The 26,612-nt window shown below is 42.8% G+C and overlaps 2 protein-coding genes across 2 annotated transcripts; one reads left to right on the forward strand and one right to left on the reverse strand.

Moving 5' to 3' along the window:
• Positions 1 to 1,306: 1,306 nt before the first annotated feature.
• On the reverse strand, positions 1,307 to 8,729 carry CEP19 (centrosomal protein 19). The gene is made up of 3 exons (XM_080919664.1): positions 8,480 to 8,729; positions 5,293 to 5,445; positions 1,307 to 2,461 (listed from the first exon to the last, which is right to left on the reverse strand). The coding sequence occupies exons 2-3, from the start codon at positions 5,420 to 5,422 to the stop codon at positions 2,100 to 2,102; spliced, it is 492 nt and encodes a 163-aa protein (XP_080775790.1). The 5' UTR covers positions 5,423 to 5,445; positions 8,480 to 8,729; the 3' UTR covers positions 1,307 to 2,099.
• PIGX (phosphatidylinositol glycan anchor biosynthesis class X) lies at positions 8,582 to 21,573 on the forward strand (the record flags this gene model as incomplete). The annotated part of the gene is made up of 7 exons (XM_080919529.1): positions 8,582 to 8,596; positions 8,952 to 9,114; positions 10,656 to 10,719; positions 14,587 to 14,728; positions 19,031 to 19,244; positions 20,590 to 20,690; positions 21,329 to 21,573. 7 exons carry the CDS (start codon positions 8,582 to 8,584, stop codon positions 21,470 to 21,472), a joined length of 843 nt encoding a protein of 280 aa, XP_080775655.1. The 3' UTR covers positions 21,473 to 21,573.
• Positions 21,574 to 26,612: the final 5,039 nt, after the last annotated feature.

A 26,612-nucleotide genomic window follows, 5' to 3' on the forward strand; every position in this document is an offset into this window, starting at 1 on the left:
TGTGGGTCCTTGGTGGTATAAGAAAGCAGGCTGCGAAAGCTAGGAGAGTAAGCCAGTAAGAACTCAGTCTACCGACCAGCCTCAGAGATCCACCTGCCTCAGCCTCCAGAGTGCTGGATTTAAAAGCATGAGCCACCACGTCTGGCTTAGAACAAAAGATTTTAAAAAGAATGAGCAAATCTTTGCCATCTATACATTATACAACTAAAACTCTACATATCATCTATCTATGAGAGATTTTGTGAGTTCTTTCTATAATCTATCTAAGATGAATGATTACTTAAAGGAGTAACAAATTAAGTACCAACCAAATCATTCAATCAACGAGTAGGCCAACAAAACCTGAATAAACAGCTCTGGGAAGAACAAACGCTAGTGGCCTGGTACTGTTCACTGAACTGAACACTGAGAAGTGTTCATGTCCTTAGTCATCAGAGAAATGCACATGAAACTGCTCTGCAGCCCCAGTCAGGATGGCTACCAGGAAACCAAATAACACTAAATGCTACTGAGTATGTAGGGAAAGAGGAATCTACGCACTGGTGGTGGGAATGTAAACTGGCACAGCCACCATGGAAGTCTCTATGAAGGTTCAGAAAAAAATAACCTAAAAACAGAGCTACCAAACAACCCAGCTATCCCACTCCTGGAATGACCCGACATCAACACAGTACAAACATACTTGGGCACCCACGGTTACTGCTCTATTCACTCCAGCTGGGAAATGCAACCAGCCTAGATATCCATCAACAGGAGAACCAGTAAAGGAACTGACTGTACTTACACACAGTGCAATTTTGTTTAGCCATAAGGAAAAGAAATTGTGATATTTACAGGAGATGGAGAGAAAAGGAAATCATTATGCTATACAAATAAACCAGGTTCAGGAATACTGCATTTTCTCTCCCTATGGTGTGTGTGTGTGTGTGTGTGTGTTTGTGTGTGTGTGTGTGTGTGTGTGTGTGTGTGTGAGAGAGAGAGAGAGAGAGAGAGAGAGAGAGAGAGAGAGAGAGAGAGAGGTTAGAAAGGACACTATGAGAGGAGAGGAAGAAACTTTCAGGGGTACAGAATGTAATGAGGCCCACGGGCCATGGAAGCAGAAGGGGGGGGACTTTGGAAGAAGGGATCAAAGGGAACACAGTAGGAAAGCGGAGCAGACAGGGACAAGGGACACTGAGACACATGAGAACAGGTCATAGTAAAGCTTACTACTCTGACAAATCACACAAACTAGCAACATCCCAAAACCTGGCAAACAAAACACCAGACTGAAGGATAGAAAACCCATGAGACTTAACACTTACATTCACAGCTTTATTCAATGAACAGTTTCCTTGTAGAAAACATGATTTCTATCAATCAGATAATATTCTAGTAAGAACTGAGGCCTTGTGAGGCTGAGCTCTTTGAACATCTAAACTCACGAACAGGTCTGAACAGCAGTACCCATCTCTCACTGTGGGCGGACTTCCCACTGTACAAACCAGCCTTTTGCAGGAAGTGGCTCTTGGGTTCAGAGTAACGTTAGAACATACTTCCTGATTGCAGAGCAGAAATGCCTGCCTTCCACCACATGTTCTGTAGCTATGAGACATTTTACATTTACAGGTGTTCCTGCCTACCCCAGAGTTAATACACACAGAGTCCTAATGAACACAGGCTAACTCCAATCTTGTCAAACTATAATTACTCACCCTTTCTCAGACTTTCCTATTTCTTGACTCTTTACTAGACCCTTCCCCCTTTGCTTCATTTCCATTTCTATAAAAACACCAGTAGCATTTCAAGGCCAAGCATGGGCCCCTCTCCCCTCTCCGCTGAGGGAAGGCCTTTCCAGCCCACCCTCTGGAAACTGGATTTTGACCCTTCTCTCTTCTCTTTTTCCTGAGTAATATTACTAAGTTATCTTTTTACAAGTTCTTGAGTTACCTTCTTAGATTGGATTAGATTGCCTGCCAACTCCTTAGAGGCAGGTTCCTGTCCTGTAGTTCTGTGTTTCTTAGGCCACAGTAGCATGTGTAAGTGTCCTGGTTTTATCACTGTTTCAGCGCTTTCTAGATGCCATCTTTGTTCTGTGTGGGAACATGCAGTAGTAGGTCTCAGAACTCATCGAGCGATGCTGTGTCCCAGCTGCAGGATAGCAGCTGTTCATCCTGAGGGAACTCAACCTCAATGTCATACACAAAACTGGGGTCGTCCTTTTTCTTCTGATTTTTCTCGAAAAGCTCATCCATGATGCTCTTTCTTTTGGCGAGCTCCTTGTCGTCCAGTTTGTTCAGGTCTTCCTCGGGATCAATGGTGGTTTCCCGCTGAATCTGTGCCATTGTTTCTGCCAAGCTCTGCCCCTGCAAGGAGCCCCGTAAGAAAACAAACAGCTTCTCCAGCTGCTTCAGAGACACCTGTTCCAGGTAAGTCTTGTGTCGGGGGTTATTCTTTAGCTGTTCCGCAGCTCTGGTGCAATCTAGGAGGGAGAAAAGCATTTGTACAGCACCCAGCACACCCAGGACAAACTACTGCAAGGCCTAAAACAGACCAAAACCCTGAGCTCACTAGCCCCAAGGTAGCCGACTAGCTGAAGGCTGAAGGGGTTTACTAAATCAATTATGCTTTAGAACTGCCCTTTCATAACCAATTGAGTTTTAACATTTCTCAGTTACACATGTTGCCACATTAAAACATTACCCCTACAGGGAAGTTCCTTCAGACAAGAAGTAAACAGTTCAAAATAACTCCAGGAAATCCCTAAAACTGACCAAATTCACTAGGTCCTTCCCTTCCTTAGGAAAAACAATAAAGACTGCTGAGGTCACTCCCAAAGGAGCTAAGCTACACAAAAGACTCTTGAGACCTGCCAAACAGCCTAAAAGAAACTAAAGGCACTCTCCTCCCTCTGAGCTGCCTTGCTAGCTGTCACGGATGCTAGGGTAAGCCTCAGTGATGTAGCTGTCTGTAGTTGAGTCACTTCTGCTCCTGTGAGTAACCCCTCAACCATATTCCTGTAAGTAACCCCAGTAAAGCTTGTTGGTTCATTAAGTTGAACTTCAATGGCATTTACAGTTTGGTCAGGGATTCACTACCTGAGATAAATATACATAACTATGTTGTTTCAACCTAGAAGTTTGTCATACAGCACACACATGCCTGCAATCCTAGCATCTGAAAGAGTTGGGAGACTAGAATGTTTGAGGCTAGCCTGGACTACTTCACTAGGTCCTGCCTTAAAAGCAAAAAATACAACAGGCTGGGTACGGTGGTACAAGTTTATAACTGTTTCTCCTCCCAACATTAGGAGGCTGAAGCAGGAGGATATTTATGAGTTCTTGGCCAGACAAGGTGAAGCAGAGAGATCTTGTCTCAAAAGATACTATAAAATAATATAATTTTTAAAAGAATTTATTTATTTTGACTTTAAATGTTCAGTGTTTGCCTGAATGTATTAGTGTGCACCATATGTGCGGTGCTGGCAGAGATCAGTAGAGGGCGCTGGATCTCCCAGAACCGGAGTGAGATGACTGCAAAGTGGGTGCTGGGAAATGAACCTAGATCCTCGGAAAAAACAGCAAGTACCCTTAACTGCTGAACCATCTCTCCAGCCCCCAAATAAAACACTTTAAATAAATAAATAACAAGCTTAACTTTGGTGTGGAGAGGGAAGGGTGGATTTTTTTTTTCTTTTTTACTTTCTTAACCTAAAATTACTTTGTGAAGATGTTTAAAAACTTTCAACTGAAGAAAATGTCTAAAGATAAAAACGGCATGTTTTTTTATTGTTCTAGAGACTATGATGCCTCTGCTGGGTTAGAGCTCACTATGTAAGACCAAGTTTGGCCTCAAACTCAGAGATCCACCTGCCTCTGCCTTCTGTGTGCTGGGACTAAAGCTCCTTTACCCCTCCCTCCAAAAAGAAAAAAGGACATAGTTCTTAAGAGGCAGCTGTGTGACACTAATAGAATGTTGTCTACAAATAAAAATATTTGGAGAGAGAAGGAAATTTAGTATCATTAAACAGTAGTACATTATTTAACTCATACAACTATTCTAAAATATTAAGTCACCAATTCTGTAACCGTTACAAAGTACAGCTTGGGGGGGCGGCTGTCATGATTAGGACTTCTGTTGTGATAAAACACCATTATCAATAGCATAATGGGGCGGAAAGGTGACTTCACTTACACTTTCATGTCACGGTCATCTCAGAGAAAGCCCAAAGCAGGAACCCAAGCAGGGCAGGATCCTGGAGGCAGGAACTAAAGCACGTAGGAGCGCTGCTTACAGGCTCTCTCCCCGTGGTTTGCCCAGCCTGCTTTCTTATACCACCCAGCACAGGGTGGCCCTGCCCACAGTGGGCTGGGCCCTCCCACATCAGTAATCAATCAAGAAAATGGACCATAGGTCTGCTACAGATCAATCTGTTGGAGGCATTTTCTCAAATGGTATTCCCTCTTCCTAAATGATTCTAGCTTGTGTCAGGTTGACCTAACAATACCAGCACAGAAACTGAAGTCGATAAGTAATAAGTGATCTACCTCACAATGGTCACAGGTCGGTCCCTGATGATTTAACTCTGAGGAACCTGCCATTCCATCGGATGAAACTAAGATATCCTCCCCTTCCGTCCTCACTCCTCTTCCTTTTCCCTCTCAGCGAGACTGACCCAGGACCCTGTACACAAGGCCAGTGTTCCGCCACTGACTCACACCCCTTCCCAACCCATGGCTTTTGTTCTTTGCTTTCACTTTGAGACACGTTATCTCAAGTTATCCAGGCTTATTCTGAACTTGCAACTTTCCTGCCGTAGCCTCCTACATTGCTTGGGTTATAGGTGTATGTCACCATACCTGATGATGTCATGTTATTTTTGTTAAGTGACTTAAGAATATTTAATGGGATGGAGAGATGGCTCAGTGGTCAAGAGCACTGACTGCTCTTCCAGAGGTCCTGAGTTCAATTCCCAGCATCCACATGGTGGCTCACAACCATCTGTAATGGGATCCGATGCCCTCTTCTGGTGTGTCTGAAGACAGCTACTTACATATAATAAATAAGTAAATCTTTAAAAACAAAAATTAAAAAAAAAAGTATTTAAGACAGGAGGGAAGGGCTGGAGAGATGGCTCAATGGTTAGGAATGCTTGTAGGGTTCCCAACTTCAGCAACAATTAGGCTTGTAACTATAGCTGCAAAGAATCTGATGTCCTCTTCTGGTGTCTGCAGACACCCAATCACATGGACACACATACATAAATAAAAATAAATGGAAAACCAGATAGAAGGCAAGATAAAGAAGGAGTACCTGAGAACTTGGAAAAGTTTCGGACAGGCATGATACGCTGGCGGCTCTTTCCTTCTGTTTCACTCTCGTAGATCAAGATCATAGCTGGAGGCTGGAACCTAACTCCACATTTCTTGGCAATGTATTTCATCTTCTCGTGTTATTCAGGGTAAACTAAAGGAAATATAATACAAATAGGACAGCTGTACAACAATCTCCTAAAAAAGGACAACCAAATCGAGCTAGGTGTTGAATAAATCTTTTCTCCTCCCCCTTAGTGGATCTGGCTGTGGACTAGCCCAGGATTGTATGCTTACAAAGTTTGAGACTTTGAGGGATAACTGAAAGTTCAGTTTGGTCCAGGCCAGCCTCGGTTCCCTGGATCTCTGAGTAGGTAATGCCATTCTGTCTGGAACCCTTAGTGTGCTGCATCCTTACCAGGGATTACACACAAACCTCCTGGGAGCCCAAGAACTGACCCGCTGGCCTTCAGAATCGTTTTGATGTTTCAGTTAAAGAATTTCTGATTCACCTTCTATGAACACATTCTTTTAAACTTTTTCCTTCTTCTAGACAGTGTCTCCTGTAGCCCAGACTGGCTCTGAGTTTGTTATGTAGTGGAGGATAAGCCTGAATTTCTGAAACTCCTGTCTCTACTTCCCCGTGCTAGAATTATACCATGTGCTACTAAACTTGGTTTATGGGCTGCTTTGATGGAACCCGGGGCTTTATACATAGTAGGCAAGCATTCCACCAGCTATACTACATCCCCAGCACTTTTTACTTAGGAGCATTTTGTGCTGAGCAGTCCACTAGCCCAGATCTAATCACCTTGTGCTTTCCAAATTCATTCATTCATTCTTTCTTTCTTTTGGTGTGCACCAAGATTGGCCTACTCCCACCAATTCTTTTATTTGTCAAGATGTTATTTTTACGTATCATGTATCTTCTCTGTTAGTCTACTTGCCCTACGAAGGCAGAAAGTGTGTCCATTTTCATTAAGCTCATGTCTGGAACATAACAAGGGTAAGACTTGTTCATGGCTGTGTATTGATATAAGCTAAGGTTCCTATATACTATCCTGGGGCGTTGGGCAGGAGTCAAATGCTGTTACACAGCGTTAAATAATATGAAGTACTGTTAACTATTACTCGAATTGTTAGTTTGTGTTGAGGCTTCTTTAAGACCAGGTAGGGCAACATTTTCACAGGTTTTACAATAAGCAGCCTGGGGTGGAACTTTAACTAACTGACCAGACCCTGATTTCCTTCCTTCCTTTAGTTCTGTTTCTCTGAGGATAGTACAGAAGCACAGCTGAAGACAGCCATCACGAGCACCCCACAGCCTGCACAGGCCTTAGAAAGCAGCAGGTGAGCAGAAGCCTCGGTGAGCATCAGTAACCCTCCTTTCATCAAAGACAGAGAAGCAGGAAGCAGTCATCATGGCTCCGCAGGCTTTCAGGCCTTAGTCCATAATACTAGCCATTGTAGGAATAGAGTGTCTCAACAGTCAAGGCCCCCAGGAGCTGTATATTCAGCAGATGTTGTCTGCTTACTGGACTCTGAGCATTACGGTATCTGGCAAATGCTTGCCAAACGGATGCCAATAGCCATCTGATCTGAGCACCCAGAGCCAGGAGCCCTAAATCCCTACCTCTCAGTGTTTGGAACTGTAATCATCTAGTCTCCTAGTCCAGACCTTGGGCACTCAAGGGCTTAGGAACTTCTCTTACTCATAATTTCTATCTCGTTAGAGCAACATGACCCCGGCCAGCTGATCGGTAACAACCTAAGTATCGGTGACAGTTAAAATGGCAGATCTGAACAAGCATGGTGCTTTACACCTGTAATCCCAGAACTCAGAAGGCCAAAACAGTAGGACTGCCCAGAGTTCCAGGACAGCTGGGGGTAGGGTGTGCATAATCAGCCTCTCCATCTTCAAAACAGTCACGTTTATGTGGCTTTCGCTTCAGCTCCTTTTTCCTAGTATGGTATTTTTCCGGGTATAAGAAACCCAGATATTTTCAGATTAATACTTTCTGCTCTCTCTTTCCTTTTCTACCCTCAGTAGTAAGGTCCACTCAGTTATAAGAACTGCTTAGATTCTTACAATTACATAGTGGCTATGATTTGGAACTGTTGAAATTGTTGAGGTAAGGTAGCATAAGGTAATAATATCTTCAGAATATAACTTAGTTCTGTAGGAAGACAACTATAGGTACACTGTTTTAGAAACTAACATATCAATTCATTGTAGAAAAACAGGGATAAATGGGAAGGAGAAAATGAAATACTCATCTAACTTCTATTCTTTTTTTTCTAGCTATATAGATGTATATATGCATAAATATAAATACACCAATAAACTAAGATTTAGTCTTATAGCATACATATGGTTTCCTTACTAAAATGCAAATTTTATGGTTGCTAGGTATTTTTATCATATAGAATCATAATATGTGTTCTCACCCTTAGTGATAGATATGAGATTTTTTTACTCCTATGAGGTTAAGTCATACTAAAGAGCTGTTTTTCATACTGCTTTGCTTTGCCTTTGAGCTGAATCAATGGCCAATCACTATTCCTAGTTCACCTCACTAAAGTGTAATGTTTGTAAACTTTCTAGACACTATATGATCTAAAAACACAAACAAACAGCCATATTTGTCAAGAGTTGATAATAATGTAAGGTCTTGACTATAGAGTTTTCCTTTTAATTTATTATTGTTGTTGTTGTTTCAAGATAGAATTTCTCTGTGTACCTCTGGCTATCATGTCCTGGATTCACTCCGTAGACCAGGCTGGCCTCAAACTCAGAGATCTGGCTGCTTCTGCTTCTCTAGTGCTGGGATTAAAGGCACGAGCCACCATTTCTCGGCTTTTTGTTTGTTTGTTTTGTCTATATTTAATAGTCTGTTTGTAGTGCTATATTCCACTATTCTCCCACTTTTGAGACCTTATAGCTTTCTGATCTGCAGTTCAGCACAATCTAAGCCAGCTAATACATTCTGCAGTTGGGAGGAAAGACATCACATTTACCTAATGTACTTTTTTTTTTAAACCTGATATACTTTTCCTACCAGGGATCAAAGACAGTATTCCCCCCACCCCACCCCCGCGCGCCCAGGGGCACCTGAGGGAATAGAGTTCCCGATTCATGTCCTTACCAATGGAAAGCGACCCTTCCTACCCTCCGCGACCCTTCTTACCCTTGAAGAAGTACAGGAAGTGCAAATCTGAACAGCAGTGAGAGGGTGGTTTCCATCCTACTGCATTACACAGTGGAGATTTTAGATCGACTTTGAGGCGAGATGGAGCCTGACGCTGTTGGAAGCGACGACAGCCATAGCCTACAGGAGTAACCATGGGGTGAATTCAGCGTCAGGGGGGCCCAGCCCTCACGTATCCGGTTGTGGACAGGAAGCGGGGCTGAGCGCGGCGAGCGCAGTGCTAAGGCAGCTCGCCGCGTCCAGAGGCCCGCCAGGGTGCCCCTAGGGTCGTTCCCTAGGCAACAGCGGGGAGCGCTGACTGCGCTTGCGCAGCCTCTCGCCCCGCCCCGTCTGGGATAACGAGGGGCGGGGTCAGGGCAGGCCTCTGGGGAACCTGGAGTTATAGGGGGTCCTGGGGTGGTAGTGCAAGCAGCGTTCTGCCCGGTCACCGGAGAAGGAGGGAGCACGCTAGCGTGCTCAGATTGCTCCCGTGCCCGCAGCTTGCTCTGCGCGCCCCTCTTGGGCGTCGAGCTCCGGCGTCCTGGCTGCCGGCGCCGTGGCCTGGCTGCTCCTCTGGGCAGCTGGGTTGGTCGGCAGGCTCGCCGCAGACTTCAGCGACGCCCCCTTTGGCGCTGGTAAAGGTCTGGGGGCTGAGCGAATGTGTGCGGAGCTGGGGCGGAGGTGGGGAGCATTCGCGTCTTTTGGGGTACCCGAGTCCGGAGGAGGTTCGCAACAAAGGCCGCGCGGGCCCTTCCCTCCTTGTGATCTTTGCTGGGTGTTCCGTCCCGGGCTTCAGAGCCGGGCTTTGTCTTTCGGAGACGGTACTGGCCCCGTTGTGACTAAAGGACTAAACAAGTACAGCCAGCCACGCAGCATCTTGGGATGCTTATGGTACCCCCTGAAGATGCTTTGGGCTAGCTGAGAAGCAGCGAACCCTCGGCGTCCAGCGAAGTGTGAGAACGCTCAGACAGCGTGTGTAGGAGAAGGGGTGAGGTAGTGTGTGTGACACTTCCTAGAGAAACACACACACACACACACACACACACACACACACGCACACAACCTACTCACTCCAGAAAGGTAACCTTTGTAACAGTGTTCAGTCTGGTAAACCAATTAGTTTTTTTAAATTGGGATTACTAGTAGGAAAATGGGTGAGGGGTTGCTTACCAGGGGCAGGGATAACTCAAAAGAAGTTGCATCACCCATCCCCAAATAGGTGACTCCTGAAACGCTGGAGCTCACTAAGCAACTTCCAGGCAGCAATTCAGCACCAACATGAGCCCCCCCCCCTCTCTCTGCAGTTTGGCCCCCAGCAACTGTTGACTCCCATTTATATTGTTGGTAGGACCCTCAAGCATTTCCCAACTGTTTCTTCTTCTGGCTTCACATTGCTGAGTAACAGGTTTATCAGTGATTCACACTCTGTTTTAATGTTCTTCCCACACATTTCTAGCCAGTGTTTTATAGCAGGGTACCTGGCTACTGAATTTTTAGGGTTGTTTGTTTGTTTTGTTGTTTAATTTTTGATATTTGAGAAAGGGTCTCTCTTGAAACTTGGTATGTAGACCGAGGTGTGTGGCATCCCGCCAGTCGTGAATTTTTAGTCACGGAGTAATAGTTTTGGTGAACAAAAGTATGGAATCAGTTTATGAAAATTTCTGTTTATTCCAAGTGTATAAGTGAACTATTTGAATCTTCACGTGCCCCTCATTTTCTCCCCTCACCTTTTTTTTCAAACTCTCCCAACATCTTCGCAAAGTATCTGTGTACAATCTTCCAAGTCTCGTAGACATGGACATAAGAGAGTACAAAAGCTGCTCTATCATGTATCAAACATGATTTGGTAAGCCAGGGTAATGTCTTAAGGTCACATGAATGAAGTCCTTTGTGTATGCTTCTAACTGTATTAAATGCCTAGGACAGCCACAGAGACACAGCTGTTGAATGATGGGAAACAGACAACCCACTCCAGTGGCGGTTCCCAGCCTCAGTACTGTACTACTGGGCTTAGATTTCTATGTAACTGAAATTGCATACATTTAAATCTCTTACCTTGGGCTGTTAGGTGGCTAGACTTTTCTCGAAAGTAAAGCCTACTGTAGTAGTTATTTTTTAACTATTAAGATTTCTTTTCCCGAGCATATTTTCATTTTTAACGTCTTGATTTTTATAGGTATAAGGGCCACTTGTTCTGAAATTATTTTGAGGCAAGAATTTTTGAAAGATGGTTTCCACAGGTAGGTTGCCCACTGATTTCCTGCTTACATTAAACTACTGTCTTATAATTTACAGCAAGAAATTGATAATTGAAATATGGATAAACTGAAAATTTCTTTCAATTTTTTTTTTTTTTTTTTTGCTTGTTTGTTTTGAGACAAGGTCTTATATAGTCCAGGCTGGCCTCAAACTTGCCATGTAGCTTGGGATAACCTCAAACTTGTGATCCGCTTGCTCATCCACCCAAGGGCTGGGACTATAGATGTATGCCACCAAGCCTGACTTTCTTAAAGTTACAGAGTAACAGATTTGTCATATTTGAAATAATTAATTAAAATAACAGTGGATTAATAGTTGATTGCTATGTACCTGTGTATGTGTAATTTTATTTAATTATTGTATGTCTTCATTTATTTATTTATTTTCTTTCTTGAGACAAAGTATTTCTGTGTAGTTCAAGTTGGCTTGAGACTTTTGTTGATCCAACTTGGCCTGCCAACTGCTGGAATTACAGGTATGTACTGTGATTCCTGGCTTATTTTGCTTTTACTTTTAATATCAATTATTAATATTAAATGTGAAAGCTGGAGCATAAAAAGAAGAAAGATTGGTAGCAAAGAAGAACAGAAGCAGTGAACTCGAAGTCACAGCACACAATCTAGTTACTAGCTTTCACACTTTTCTGCTGCTGTCTCCAACTCCTTGGTCTCTCATTATTCAGTCTCTAATTGCTTTTAATTAGGCATTCAGAAAGTTTACTTATCTTTTGAAGTTACAGCCAAGTCTTTAAAAATTAAAAACAGACTTAGGCAGTGAAATAGCTCAGTAGGTAAAGGTGCTTGCCCCAGGACTAACATGGTGGAAGGAAAGAACTGACTCCCACAAATTGTCCTGTGACCTCCACATGTTAACCATGACAAGTGCATACCTACACGTGTATATACACACACAAGATAAAGAATTATTAAAAACACTTCCCTTTCCCTCATAAAGTTTTTGCTCATCTTTAAATCCTTGGTCATATTAGATATATTTACAGATACTTTAAATATATTAGATTTATTCGTTCTGTGTATGTTTTGCCTGCATGTATGTATGTATGTGTACCATATGCATGCTTGGTGCCCATGGAGGACAGAAGATGGATGGCACTGGGTGTCCTGGAACTGGAGTCATAGACAGTAGTGAGCCACCATGTGGGTTCTAAGAATCAAACCCTGGTCCTTGGTACGAGCAACAAAAGCTCTTAATCTATGAGTCACGTCTCCAGACCCTTAGAAAAACTTTTAAGGTCTACTTGACTTTCCACTTCATAATATCATAAAGAATTGAGGTTTTCTTCAGCTCCTGTTTCTGGAGGTACAAGGATGAAGTATGTCTTACATTAGGGTTTCTTTCTTTCTTCTTTCCTTCCTTTCTTTCTTTCTAAAGATTTATTTATTATATATAAGTACACTGTGGCTATCTTCAGACACACCAGAAGAGGGCATCAGATCTCATTACAGATGGTTGTGAGCCACCATGTGGTTGCTGGGAATTGAACTCAAGACCTCTGAAAGAGCAGTCAGTGCTCTTAACAGCTGAGCCATCTCTCCAGCCGCTACATGAGGATTTCTAGTGCTGTGATTAAACACTGTGAACCAAAAGCCACGTGAGGAGGAAAGGGTTTGTTTCATCTTACAACTCTCAGGTCATACTCCCTCACTGAAGGAAGTCCGCGCAGGAATCCTGAGGCAGGAACTGAAGCAGAGACTATAGAAGAGAGCTGCTTATCGGCTTGCTCCACATAGCTTGCTCAATGTGCTGTCTTGTACAGCTGCCCAGGGGTGGCACCGCCCACAGTGGGCTGGGCCCTCTCTCATCAATCATCAGTTAAGAAAGCTCCTCAACACACCTGTATGCAGGCCACTGTGATGCAGGCAGTTTCTCAGTTGAAGTAGCCTCCCTCCCACATGACCATAGCTTGTGTTAAGTAGACAAATAGATAATAAATAATAAAAACAAAACACAACCCCTATCCCCAAGAGGCCTCACCTGGTAGTGACTTTCTTTATGGCCAGATCTAGAGGTAGCACTGGACGTTCACATGAGAAGACCGTAACAGCAGGTCCGTGCCGGCCTCTTTCTGTTGACTGGTATTTTCCTTGCTGTTGCTCACATTGTCCTGACTCTGTACATGTTCAGGAGCTTGTGATGAATGCTGACCCTGTCAAAGCTTTGTTGTTTGGAGTTCTTGTTTTCCTTTAAAGACTTGGGTTCTTTCTGCTGTCAGTAATGGTTTTTATTTATCAGCTTGATCCTTTAACTTTTGTTTGTTTAGTTTTAAAGTTGCAGAGGTCTTCACTTTGAGGCTAACTTAGATCTAAGACCTTATCCTACTGGGGTCTGTACTTAATGCTTGTGTTTTATGTGTTCACTGGACAGAACTCAAATGCTTTCATGTTAATCATGCATGAAGTTTTGGAATGCTTTAGTTTCCAGCTCCTTGGTCACTTTCATCTTAGGCTTCTGGACTTTCATCTTAGCATTCAGGAACTTCTCTTTGGATTTTTGAATTTTATTTGTTTATTAAATTTTAATATAAACCCTTTTCTGGGCTTAATTCTGTGGTTTCCAGCTACTCTGACAACCTGTTTCGCTGTTTCCTTAAGCAAAGCACTATGCTGTACTTGGGTCCCCTCTGCCTCTGGTCAGAAAGCTGGGACAATTATGCATCTTATTTTATGTCGTTGTTTTGCTAGTTTTGAGATAAGGTTTCTCTCACCAAATCTCCTAAATTGGATTTAAATTTTATAGATCCTTCTGCATTGGCCTTAGGTTATAAGTGCTAAGGTTATAGGTACTTCCCCCCCCCCCCCAGTTTGTAACCTATTTTAAATTAATTTTTGTTGTTTTTATTAATTAATTATTTTCTAATATTATTCTTATTTTTTGAGACACCTCCTGGCTTAAACTAATTTTTAAAGAAGACATATTTTAGCCAAGGATGGTAGTGACTGCCTTTAATCCCAGCACTCAGGAGGCAGAGGCAGGTAAATGTCTGTGTGTTTGAGGCCAGCCTGATCTACAGAGTGAGTCCGAGGACAGTCAGGGCTACACAGAAACCCTGTCTTGAAAAACAAACAAACAAAACAAAACAAAAAAAAAAAAAAAACAAGCAAAAAAGACTTATTGTATGTGTGTATGAGATCTTGTGGGTAGGTAGGTGTGTGTGTGTTTGTATGTATGTGTGTGGATACCTTAGGTGTGTATATACCTTAGGTGTGTATATATGTGTGCCAGTGGGTAAGTGTGTGCAGCTGAGTATTCCTGTAGGCATGTGGACTTGAGTGCAGGAATGTATGGACCTGTGGGTATTGTGTGAGTGTGGTGCCTGAAGAGAGGAGTCTAATCTCTTGGAGCTAGAGTTACAGGCTGTGTGAGCAACTGGGCATGGGTCTGACACTGAGCTCAGGTCCTCTGCATGAGCAGCACTCTCTTACGCACCAAGCCATCTCCAGACCTAAGTTAGTTCTTGAAGATGCTTATGAAGTAATGAGTCTTTTTCTACATAGATAAGCAGTGTCAGTACCGCTGTTGAAGGTCACTGCTTTCCCCTCAGATCATACTGGTTCTTCTCCAGTATAAAGTGTGACTGCTTTTGGAGTTCATGCCTTCTCTTTGATCTTCAGCTGTTTTCACACTAGCACTGTGCTGTGGCTCATGGCACGAGTTATGAAACATTTAATGGGTGATCTCTTGTGGTGTAAGTATTTCATTTGACACGATAATCTACTTTTGGAAAATGAATTCGAAATATAGTCTCTACGTTATTATGAATGTGAAACAAATCTTTCTTATTTAATATCTGCATGAAGAGATTTACTTTAAATATCCTTGTCTTACAGAGACCTTTTAATAAAAGTGAAATTTGGAGAAAGCATTGAGGACCTACAGACCTGCCGGCTCTTAATTAAACATTCCATCCCATCAGGGCTCTTTGTGGATCCGTATGAGTTGGCTTCATTACGAGAAAGAAACATAACAGAGGTACAGATACTGGAGAGTTTTCAAAGAGAAATTAATACAGGAACGCTAGGATGTGGATTAAAGTAAGATGGTAGCTAAAACAACGTTGTAGTTTTGTTTAAGTTTTTAAAGTACTTTTTAGCAATAGTGTAGGCTTATTCTTCAACAAACGAGTGGCAATTGTCAGGACTAAACAACCAGCCTGAGGTAGTTAAATGCTTTGCAGGGGTATAGTTCAGAGGTTAGTGACTAAGAAAGTTAATGTATACATGTGTGACTCAGCCTCTGAGAAGATGAAGGGTTGATAAATAGTGACCAGCTTTGGTAATAAGAAAGACGCTGGCATTTTGCTTTCCTGTTTGCTTTGAATATGTACTTGTATTTGTGCATGCACTTGTATGTGAAGGCCACAGGTTGACACAGGATATGTCCGTCTTATATTTTGTGGCTGGGTCTCTATTACTTTCCTATTTCCATGATAAAACACCATTACGGAGACAACTTATAAACGAAAGTTTAGTTGGAGTTACCGTTCCAGAATCTGTGGCAGGCTGCTGGACCACAGCTGAGAGCCATCCACAAGCAGGAAGCAGAACACACACTAGCGTTTGTGAAGGCTTTTGAAACCTAAAAGCCTGCTCCTCCCCTCATGACCCCTGCCTCCTTCAATAGGGACACACCTACTATTCCTACCACAGGATCTCTCACTGAACCTGGGGCATGGTCGTTTTTGGTTAGACTGGCTGGCCAGCCAGACCAGAATCTTCTGTTTCCCTCCCATCCCTCACCAGCTCTAGGGTTACAGATAACACGACAGGTCTGGTTTTTATGTGGGTTCTAGAAAGCTGAATTCAGGTCCTCAAGTTTTCTCAGTGGGTATTTTACACATTGAGGCATCTTCCAGATCTCAAGTATTTAAGGACTAATATATTTCTCGGGGACATGAAAAATAGTGTATTTAAGACAAGTAAAAATACAATGTCACAATGAATAGTTTGCTGCTCAAACTAGTTAGGAAGAAATGCATAGTGCTAGGTGATTATATGAGAAAGAAGAGAGATCTCAAGTAAGTAAGGGTCTGCAGAGAAGGTTCAGTGGGTGGAATCACTTGCTATACAATTGCACTCGCTGGTTTTGTGTCAACTTGACACAAGCTGGAGTTATCAGAGAAAGGAGCCTCAGTTGAGGAAACTCCTCCATGAAATCAGCTGTAAGGCATTTTCTCAACTAGTGATCAAGGGGGGAGGGCCCAGCCCATTGTGGGTGGTGCCATCCCTGGGCTGATAGACCTGGGTTCTATAAGAAAGCAGGCTGAGCAAGCCAGTAAGCAACATCCCTCCATGGCCTCTGCATCAGCTCCTGCTTCCTGAGCTGCTTGAGTTCCAGTCTTGACTTCCTTTGGTGATGAACAGCAATGTGGAAGTGTGAGCTGAATAAACCCTTTCCTCCCCAACTTGCTTCTTGGTCATGATGTTTGTGTAGGAATAAAAACCCTGACTAAGACAACAGGCATGAAGACCTGAGTTCATGTCCACACAACTCATGTAAAATCCAGGTGCTGAAGAGCAAGTGTCTGTAATCCCGGTGTTTCTGTGGGGAGATGGGAGACAGGAGGATCGAAGGTGGTTCCCAGAAGCTCACAATCCAGCTAGGCAGGCATAGTGGTGTCCCAAGTAAGTTTGCACATGAATTCACACATACACACAGACACACACACAGACACACACACATCTCAGAGCTAGGCTTCTTTAAGAAGAGCAAATGAAGAGGCTGAGAAGCAGCCTAGTGGTAACAGTGATTGCTGCCCTTTGGTTTCCAGTTCACAGCTGCCTGTAAATCCAGTTCCTGGAGGATCTGATCCTGTAGAATAGGGAACAGAAGTATTGCAACCTCATAAACAAGAACCAGTATTATAGGCTAGTACTTCAAGTCTCCACGTGGGAAAACAAATACCTTTTTAACAGTAGGTAGAATGATCTTTAAAGTAATGAGCTCCCTTGTGGCCATTAAAGCATTGAAGTAGTGGCTGAATACTTGGTAGATCTCTTTCATGAGACAGTGGTTTAATGTGGTTACTTCCAAGGTCCCTTGATAATTCATGTCTGTATATAACCCTGACCTTTGCTAGTGGGTTGTTATTCCTGTGCATAGGAGGGACAGACCATGTAAAAAGCATACAGGGCTTGCTGTCACAGCCAAATAGGAAAATTATAATGCTCGCTGTGACAAGGAGTTAATGTTAATGGTTCTCTGAGGAGTATCAGAGCTTTGCATAGAAAATCTAAAGACAAGGAGGAGTGCATGAGTGTGTGTGCACTTCCATATACATATTTAATATCCCTGGATACAGATACACATACATATCCCTGGATATATACGCAGGTATATATATGAATATATAAATGTCACATGAATATTGCTAAATAAATATATAATGCAGAATTTCACTAGTTGTAATTGTTTAGGATATCTGCAATAATTCTGTTTTCTGTTATATTATGGATTCTCAAATATCAGAATGCAGCCATAGCCAGCTGTGGTAACACATGCCTTAAGCCCCAACACTCGGGGGGCAGAGGCAGGTGATATCTGAGTTAGAAGGCAGCCTGGTCTACATAAGAGTACCAGGCCAGCCAGGAATACATCCATTTTTGAGACACGGTAGTCCAAATTGACCTGGAGTTTGCTGACTAGGTGCCCTGGGTAACTTTGAACTTGTCATAATCTTGGCTCAGCCTCTTAAGTGCTGGGATTATAGGTATGTGGCACCTTGCTTGGCTTAGGATATTTATTTTAAAACGATTCTAAACACATTTTATTTTTGTTTGGTTAATTTTCTTTTTTGAGACAGAGTCTCACTGTGTAACTCTGGATGGCCTGAAACTCATTATGTAGACTAGGCTAGCCTCGAACTCATAGAAATCCACCCGCATCTACCTCCCAGGTGCCGTGATTAAAGGTGTACCTCACCATGCTGGGCTCTTAGCACATTTTTAAAAACACATCATTTTATTTTATTTTTTTAAAGCTCTATTTTATTTTTAATTCTGTGTGTGTGTGTGTGTGTGTGTGTGTGTGTGTGTGTGTGTGTGTGTGTACATGTATGTGTGGGTGCCTGTGGAGGGCAGAAGAGGAATTGGAGTTACAGACAGTTGTGAGCTGAAATCAAACTCAAGTCCCCTCTGAGAGCTTTTAACCACCTGAGCCATCTCTCTCTAGCGCCTGTTTTATTTGGTGCTGTGTGTAGATGTGCATTCCATGGCAGACATGTAGAGATCAGAGGCCAACCTTTTAAAATGATTTGTTTATATTTTTATTGTTGATTTTTATAGATATGTTTGTGTAAGTGCATGTGTACATGCATGTGTAAGTGTCCACAGAGTCAAGATTGTGTTGGGTCTTTTGGAATTAAGAGTTTGCAGGCATTTATATGTATACATCATGGAAGCTAAGATGCAAACAATGGCCTACAAGATAGAGAAGCAGATGCTCTTAACCACTGAGCCCTCTCTATAGCCCAGGGGGAAACTTTGTGGAGTCAGCTGTCTCCTTCCACCATGTCCGCCAGAGTTTGAAGTCAAGTTGTCTGACTAGTTTAGCAAGTCTTTTATCTATGGAGCTATCTCTCCAAGTTTTTTTTAAAAAATGTGATTTCCTGTTTGGGAATCTTGGTGCATACCTGAAGTTTTAGCACTTGGAAGGGTGAGGCAGGAGAATTGCAGGGTAAAAGCCAGTCTGAGATGCAGAGTAAATTCTAATCCAGCCTTAGCTAAACAGTAAAACATTTGCCGTGGGGGGGGGGGGGGGGGGGGCGGCAGAGGGAGGGAGGGAAAGAGAGAGAGAGAGAGAATAATTTGTTGCTCAGTGGGAGGAGGAGAGAGAGAAAGAGAGAGAATAGGTAGATCCCTTACCTGGAGTGTATAAAGCCCTGGTCCTGAGCCACAGCACCTCAAAAGTAAAATCGTTTCTCACATTTCCACTCTACATGCACTCTCAGAAGTTGCTGACCTTTGTTTGGCTTCCTGCCTGTACTGCTGTGTCTTACTCAGTACCGTCTTTCTTCACCAAAAGACAGGAAATGGCCGGGATGATACCAGTCATTTTAACCTAACTCGAGTTGGGTGGTTTTTGTCAATAGTTGTTCCCTGGTGTACTTTTATTGTTCACACATCATATCCTGTGTTCTCTACCTCAGTTGAGGAATGCCCATAGCAGGATACAGCCAATGCTTCTGCCTATGTGTACAGCAGTCTTCAGGTCTACTTTTTGTCTTTTTCTTCCTTAGTATTTTTCCTTGGCTGATATTTGTTTTCTCTCCCACAGGCAGTGATGGTATCAGAAAGTTTTAATATAGAAGCCCCCAACTACTTGTCCAAAGAGTCTGAAGTCCTCATTTATGCCCGGCAGGACACACAGTGCATCGACTGCTTCCAGGCCTTTATACCTGTGCACTATCGCTATCACCGGCCACATAGGAAAGATGGAGACACACTCATTGTGGTCAACAACCCAGACTTACTGATGTACTGTGACCAAGGTGAGGGTTGAAAATAAGTGGAAAGGTGTACTGGCTTAGTCAAGGACAAGGACGGAAATGACAGATGCTCTTCCTCTGTAACTTTTTTGTTACAATTTTAAGCTCATATAGAAAACCACAGTGTGGTTTAGCGAATTGTTGTAAGGCAACTTCACAGGCCTGTAAGATAGCTCAGGTAAGACAACTTGCTGGTAAGCCTGACCAAGACCCACATGATGGAAGGAGAGACAAACTCTCCTCTGACCTCTGCATTGTACATGGTGCGGTGTACACACACACACACACACACACACACACACACACACACACGCATAATGTAATATTTTGTTGGAGGTAGTTTTGTTTTGTTTTTTTGAGATGGGGTTTCTCTGTGTAGAACTCAATGTAGACCAGGCTGGCTACGAACTCAGAGATCAGCCCGCCTCTGCCTTCCAAATGCTGGGATTAAAGGTGTGTGCCACCACCGCCCTGCTCTAGTTTTTATTTTCATATTTTATTTACGGAGAAACAGGCCTTCCCCCTGCCCCTAGCTATTCCATGTGTTCTGTCTCTGTCACGGTCTCCTCCATCCTCCAGGACTAACTCATTTACCCACTCTCTCTCTTGCCTCCTCTTGTATTCTAAGAATTTTTCAGTTGTTTGTATGTTTGTGTGTCTGTGTAGATGTGTGGATATGTGGAGTTCAGCACCCAGAAGCTGCTTTCAGATGCCCTGGAGGAGCTTCCAGTTAAAGTCAACTGGGAGCCACCAGCTGTGTGTGTGTGTGTGTGTGTGTGTGTGTGTGTGTGTGTGTGTGTGTGTGTGTGTGTGTGTGGAAGAGCAGGAAATGCTTAACCTCCAGGCCTTCTCTCCAGCCTCAGCCCTCAGTTCTTAATGGGCATAATTTTTCCCTGGTGTTTTTGAGACAGGGTTTGTCAGTGTCGTGGTGGCTGACCTGGAACTCGGGGATCCTCCTGCCTCTGCCTCCTGAGTGCTGGGATTAACAGTGCACGCCACCGTGCCGGGGTGTGTCTCCCTTTGCTTTGAAGCTCCTTTGGAAGGCCAATTGATGTGAAGCTGTGTCCCAGCTTTTCTGATTGAACTCAAGTAATTGTTTCCTGGAAGTGTCTGATGACTTCCAGGATATGTTCAGGTTCACTTGTGTCTGGCTCCTTATACAAAACCGTAGGTAACATGTTCTTTTATGAGTAGACATGAACAACTGGTCATTTCTCTTTAGGGGAAGGGAATGAGCTAAGATCTTCCTATATAGGTCCTTCTTGCCTTAAACTTGCTTGGTGGCATTGCTATCCTCTGATGCTGTCTCTTTTCTGATGTCCCCCTACCCCCACTTTTTGTTTTGCAGAGTTCCCAATTTTGAAATGCTGGGCTCAGTCAGAAGTAGCAGCTCCTTGTGCTCTGAAGAGTGAGGAGATCTGCCAGTGGAAAAGCATGCAGTACAAATCAGTAAGATGCCTTTATGCTGCTCTTAAACAGCATTGCCTCACTCACGTCAGAGTCTGTCTGCTGTACTAAAGGGTTAGCATGTTACATTCTAATACAGAACACTGGCTGTTTTAATGTTGTCTTTGCTACGGATGGCCGCAGTAGGTAAAGTCGGTATCATTTAAATTGGCAGCTGGAGGTGTAAGGCAGTCCCATGCCTCATTGGATCAGAGTACAACATAGCTGGCACCCTTTCTAAGGGTGCGAAATGGCAAGGAAAAGCGGGGCGAACCCATTCGGTTTCCTTCAGCAGGAAGACTAGAAATTATGGTTTTAAGGCCATCCTTGGCTGCGAGTGAATTGGAGTCCAAGAGAGTGACTCTTCCTCCATTAGCAACCGCCAGTTTCCTACAGCTCCTTCAGTAGCAGTGGGGCCTTAGAGGTAACTCCAGCTGCCATGTACTGATAGAGGTAGCTGCCATAGCATGCCCAGAAGTATGCATTTTACTGCTGTCTCCCACATCTTCTGGCTCTTAGATTCTTTCTGCCCCCCTTGTGAGAAGTCCTTAGAGCCTTGAATGGTAGGAGCTTGATGTAGATGACCCATTCATAGTTGAACATCTGAACGTCTCCAATTTTCTGTCCCCCTCTCTCCACAGATACTTAAGAATTTGACAGTCCAGGTCCCAGTGGGACTGACTATCCACACCTCTTTAGTGTGTTCTGTGACGCTGCTCATTACGATTCTGTGTTCTACTTTGATCCTTCTAGCTGTTTTCAAATATGGCCACTTTTCCCTGTAAGTTTTATACAATCAAGTGTTTTCTACAAACCTAATAAATGAGACCTATTCGTTTGTGACGAGAGTGTTCTTTTCAGATTTAACTGGTTATTTTGTCTTCATTTGTGGTTAAAATTGTGTTTACCAGACAGCTCTCTGTCAGTTCATGGCCAGCCTGGTTTATATTGTAAGACACTGTCTGGAAAAACAAACAACAAAAATATTTTGTTTCCTAGAAGAAATTTTGGGTCATTGTCAGATAATTGAAAATTTTAGTGTTTTGTTGTATAACCTTGAAGTGCTCTTTGGTACTCAAGGAAAGAAAGCTTCGTTGTGTTAAATTAATACTTAGAAGTGATGCTCTTCATTTGATATAGAAAAATGAGTTCATTATTTATTAATGTCAAATTATTTTCATTTTGTGAATAGAACCTTTTAATTCACACTAAACATGGAGACACCCTTATAATTAAGAATAAAGTAATTTAGATGATTATTTTAAAAATATGCAGTCCTCGGGTGATTTAAAAAAACAAAACACACAAAAACAAATGGTCTTGATTTAGTGTTACACTTGGTGGAAACTAAATAGGGTCACAAATAGGTTAACAAGCACATTCTACAGCTAAGGGAGACAGTTCAGTCAGTGCATGGCTCACCACATAAGCATGAAGACCTGATTTCATTCCCCAACACCCCTGTAAAACGCTGTGTATGGTGAATGCTTAGAGTTTCAGTCCTGAAGTGTGTATGCATGTGGGAGGATATGGGAAGGGTGAGGGCAGGAAGATTCCAAGAGCTGCCTGGTCAGCTAGCCTAGACTAACTGGTGGAGCCCCAGGTCCCAGGCAGAGACTTGGCTCAAAAACAAACCACTCAGTGGATAGCTCCTGGGAGCACCCGCCCAAAGTTGACTTCTGGCCTTTACAGACATACACATGTGCACACATACATCACTTTAGAATAAAAATGTTGGACCAGTGTGGTACATGCCTTTAATTCAGCTCTTGGGAGGCAGAGGCAGGAGACCAAGTGTATTGACATTGTTTTATGTTGAGTGCTGAGAAATGACTCTTACGTACCTACAGTTTCTTACTCTGCTAAAAGTCTTTTAGTGTTCTTATGTGAATAAGCCATTTATAATTTTACATATAAGACTTGATGTGCCATAATAATCCTTATTGATTTAAATATTAGAAGAAACAACCCAGTGCCATAAAGTTAGTAATATTAGAAATCATTTTTGTTCTTGTTTTTTTATTTTGATTTTTCTAGACAGGGTTTCTCTGGCTTCCCCTTCTGCCTTTGCCTCTGCCTTTCAAGTCCTGAGATTAAAAGTACCACCACCAGAAATCTTTTAAATAACTATAAAGTTTCAAACCAGTCAAGTTCCATACCTGTTTTATGTTTTTATATAAGAAACAATTCTAAACTGTGTGTGGTAGCATCTGACTGTAGTTTTATAATGTGGAGTCTAAGTCAAAAGAAGGATCAGGACTTTTAAAACTAGTCTGGACAACGTAGCAAGACTGTCTCAAATATATATAAAAATGTGTGTATGTTTGTATGTATATATTTTCAAGTACATTTAAAAATACATTTGTAACACATGAAATACATAGATACTAATATATATTATAAAGAAAAATACATTTGTTTTATAAGCATTAACTCTGAGGTTAATAATGTGACATTGAAATGGGATTACTTTTATCACAATTAAAATCCAAATTGTTTTTTTTTTTAATTAGCAAACTCAGTCAAAACCCACTACTTCAGAATCAACTGTTTTCTTTCAAGCCACAGTAATACTTAAATAGGATTTAAGAATTGAACACAGACACTTGGTTGGTTGGTTGGTTGGTTGGTTGGTTGGTTGGTTGGTTGGTTGGAAAGCTAATTAAATTTCCAGCTTGTGGCTGGAGAGATGGCTCAGTGGTTAAGAGCACTGACTGCTCTTCCAGAGGACCTGAGTTCAATTCCCAGCACCCACATGGTGGCTCACAACCATCTGTAATGGGATTGACACTCTCTTCTGGTGTGTCTGAAGAGAGTGACAGTGTACTCCCATACATAAAATAAACAAATCTTAAAAAAAAATTTAAACTTCCAGCTTGCTTAAATAGAATCACAAAAAGGCACAGTGTGTCTTCACAGAGGCAGAATCTACTACACTCACCGATGTTGGCCAGCCATCAGGAATTTTTAGAGCTAGGCATAGTGGCTCATGCCTTTAATTCCAGTACTCCAGAGGCAAAGGCAGGTGAGTCTATGAATTCAAAGTCAGCCTGGTCTACATAGTAAGTTCCAGGACAGCCAGAGTTTTGTGTTTTTGTTTAGTGTGTTTGTATTTAATGAGACCTTGTACCACCACCCCGAAAAAATAAAAACAGGCTATTGAGAGTGGGGAGCAGGCTGGTGGTGATGGCTCACACCTGTAATCTCAGCACTTGGAGAGGAAAATAATCAGGCTTTCAAAACTAGCCTTGGCTATCTAGCCAATTTGAGGTCAGCCTGGATTACATACTTCACGAGGCCATTCTCAGCCTATCCCCTCCCAAAGAGAAAGGGGGATGGGGATTTAACATCTTGAGATAATACTTATTAAGGCACCCTAGACATTCTTCTGCTGTCCTTTAAGTGATGTGGGGCAATACGCCTGTGGTACATTTCCTGCCACCTCAGCTACCTCTGCGGTGAGGTGCTCTGGGACAGCTGCACTGTTCTCCGCAGCAGCTGAGCCCCACAGATGGTTACCCTAGATTTCAGGTGTTGGTGAGTGAAGGGAATTGTAAGCTGGCTTGCGAGTGGGAACTGATTCAGTTATGAAGTAGCAGTGAAAATAACTTTATGGATGGGGGTCACCCCTGAGGAACTGTATCGGTCACAGCATCGGACGGTTGAGAACCACTGCTCTAGAGTCTTACCAGGCCTCAGCACTGCCTCTTGTATTCTGAAGCCGAAAAGAAACAAGGCATGGAGACTGAGATGACATGTCAGTAGAGACCCGTGGGCCCAGGTCGACTCTGTGTGAATCGGATTCCTGGGTCCCCCCAAAGTGTCAGGAGAGAACTGACTTTTGAATTGTGTGGGTACACAAGGAAAAGAAAGGAAGGCGTAAACATAAAACCAAAGCAGAGAAAAACCTAAGTCAGATAAAAAACTAGATCCTACTACATATTCCTCTACCCTATGGAGAGTCAAACTGCATTAAACTATTTCTAGTTCATTTATGTCTGAGTGTTTTACCTTCATGCATATATATGCACCACACGTCTGGTACCCATGAAGGCATCGGATCTCCTGAAACAGGAGTTACAGGTGATTGTAAGCTGCTGTGTGGGTGCTGGGACTCGAACAGGTTCTCTGGAAGAGCAGCCATCTCTTAACTGCTGAGTCATCTCTACAGCCACCCTAACCTCCCCTCTTTTGTTTCTTTAAGTAAAGTCTACCTTTGCTTAAGTATGGGTATGCATATGTACTGCATTCATGAGTGTGTGTGCGTGTGTGTGTGTGTGTGTGTGTGTGCAAGCACACACATAAAATACTAGTTTTGTTCAATTGAATCAAATTTCATCTGTCTTTACAGTTAATGTTTAAGATTGTGTCTTATTGGGCTGGTGAGACAGATGGCTCAGAGGTTAGGAGCACTGACAGCTCCTCCAGAGGTCCTGAGTTCAATTCCCAGCAACCACATGGTGGCTGTAATGGGATCTGATGCCCTCTTCAGGAGTGTCTGAGTGACAGTGTACTAACAGACATAAAATAAATCTTTAAGAATAAAGATTGTGTCTTTTTATATAATCCAGTGCTCTCTTTATTTATAGGGGAGTTGAGAAGTGCAGGCAAACCACAAGTGTCACAAACTTTAATGTGGCTCTCTTCTGATCAGTAGATGGCACTGATTTTGATACAACCACATGTCTGAGTGTGGCTGCTTCATACTGTCCTCCTTCCACAGACACTGAGTAGGTGTTCTGTATTTCCAGTTCGTTTCGTAATTCTGTGTGTGGTCCTCTGTCTCAGGCCCAGAGGATGGATATCATTTCCTGTTCATTATCTCCCAGGATTTGTTCCATTTTTATAACTTATCTTAAAAGTTGGGTTAGGTTCTTTTGGATGCAGAAAACAGAAAAACCGCTCACCTCAACTAGGGGTGGTGGTAGGAACGCAGGTGTGTATTAATGTGTATTTCAGTCACTTTCCAAAAATATTTATCTGTTAGCTAGTTATTCAGGAGAATGCTACATGCTTTCGGAACTAAAATGGTCTTTTGCAGCTCTAATTGGAATAAAACGGACTTAAGGATCACTCTAGGGAAGCTACCTATTTTGATAATCCATCTTCAATGCCAATAATAGGAAAACAGAATTAGAGTTAAGCAGCCAATATCCATGTAAAGTGACATATAGTCCTATGTTACTCAAGCGTACTGGCTGGTTTTGTGTCAACTTGACACAGCTGGAGTTATCACAGAGAAAGGCGCTTCAGTTGAGGAAACTCCTTCATGAGTTCCAGCTGTAAGGCATTTTCTCAATTAGTGACCAAGGCGGGAGGGCCCAGCACATTGTGGGTGGTGCCATCCTGGGCTGGTGGTCCTGGGTTCTGTAAGAAAGCAAGCTGAGCAAGCCAGTAAGCAACATCCCTCCATGTCCTCTGCATCAGCTCCTGCTTCCTGACCTGCTTGAGCTCCAGTCCTGACTTCCTTTGGTGATGAGCAGCAATGTGGAAGTGTAAGCTGAATAAATCCTTTCCTCCCCAACTTGCTTCTTGGTCATGATGTTTTGTGCAGAAATAGAAACCCTGACTAAGACAACAAGCATCCATCCTATGTTAATAGCAGTTGGCTGAATGTAGGATTTGATAGGCTGCAGAGAATAAAATGGTACACACAGATATGCATTTCACAACTGTCCTAAGCAGCCATAGTACTGGCTGCTCATCTTCTAGCTTCTTTTGGGTGATGTAGTTCATTTGACCTCCAACTCGCCATGTACCCCTTATCCTTCCTCTACCTCTGGGTACTCAAATTCCTCACCTTACCTCAGCCATCCAAGTGCTGGAATTGCAGGTCTGCTTCATCGTCTTGCACTGCACTACTTTCTGATACACCCATCTTACACTACACAAGTCTTGTGGTTTTGGTTGTCGATGGCTGAGACA

Source organism: Micromys minutus, assembly GCF_963924665.1.
Source record: "Micromys minutus genome assembly, chromosome: 7".
In the NCBI taxonomy this organism is placed as follows: domain Eukaryota; kingdom Metazoa; phylum Chordata; class Mammalia; order Rodentia; family Muridae; genus Micromys; species Micromys minutus.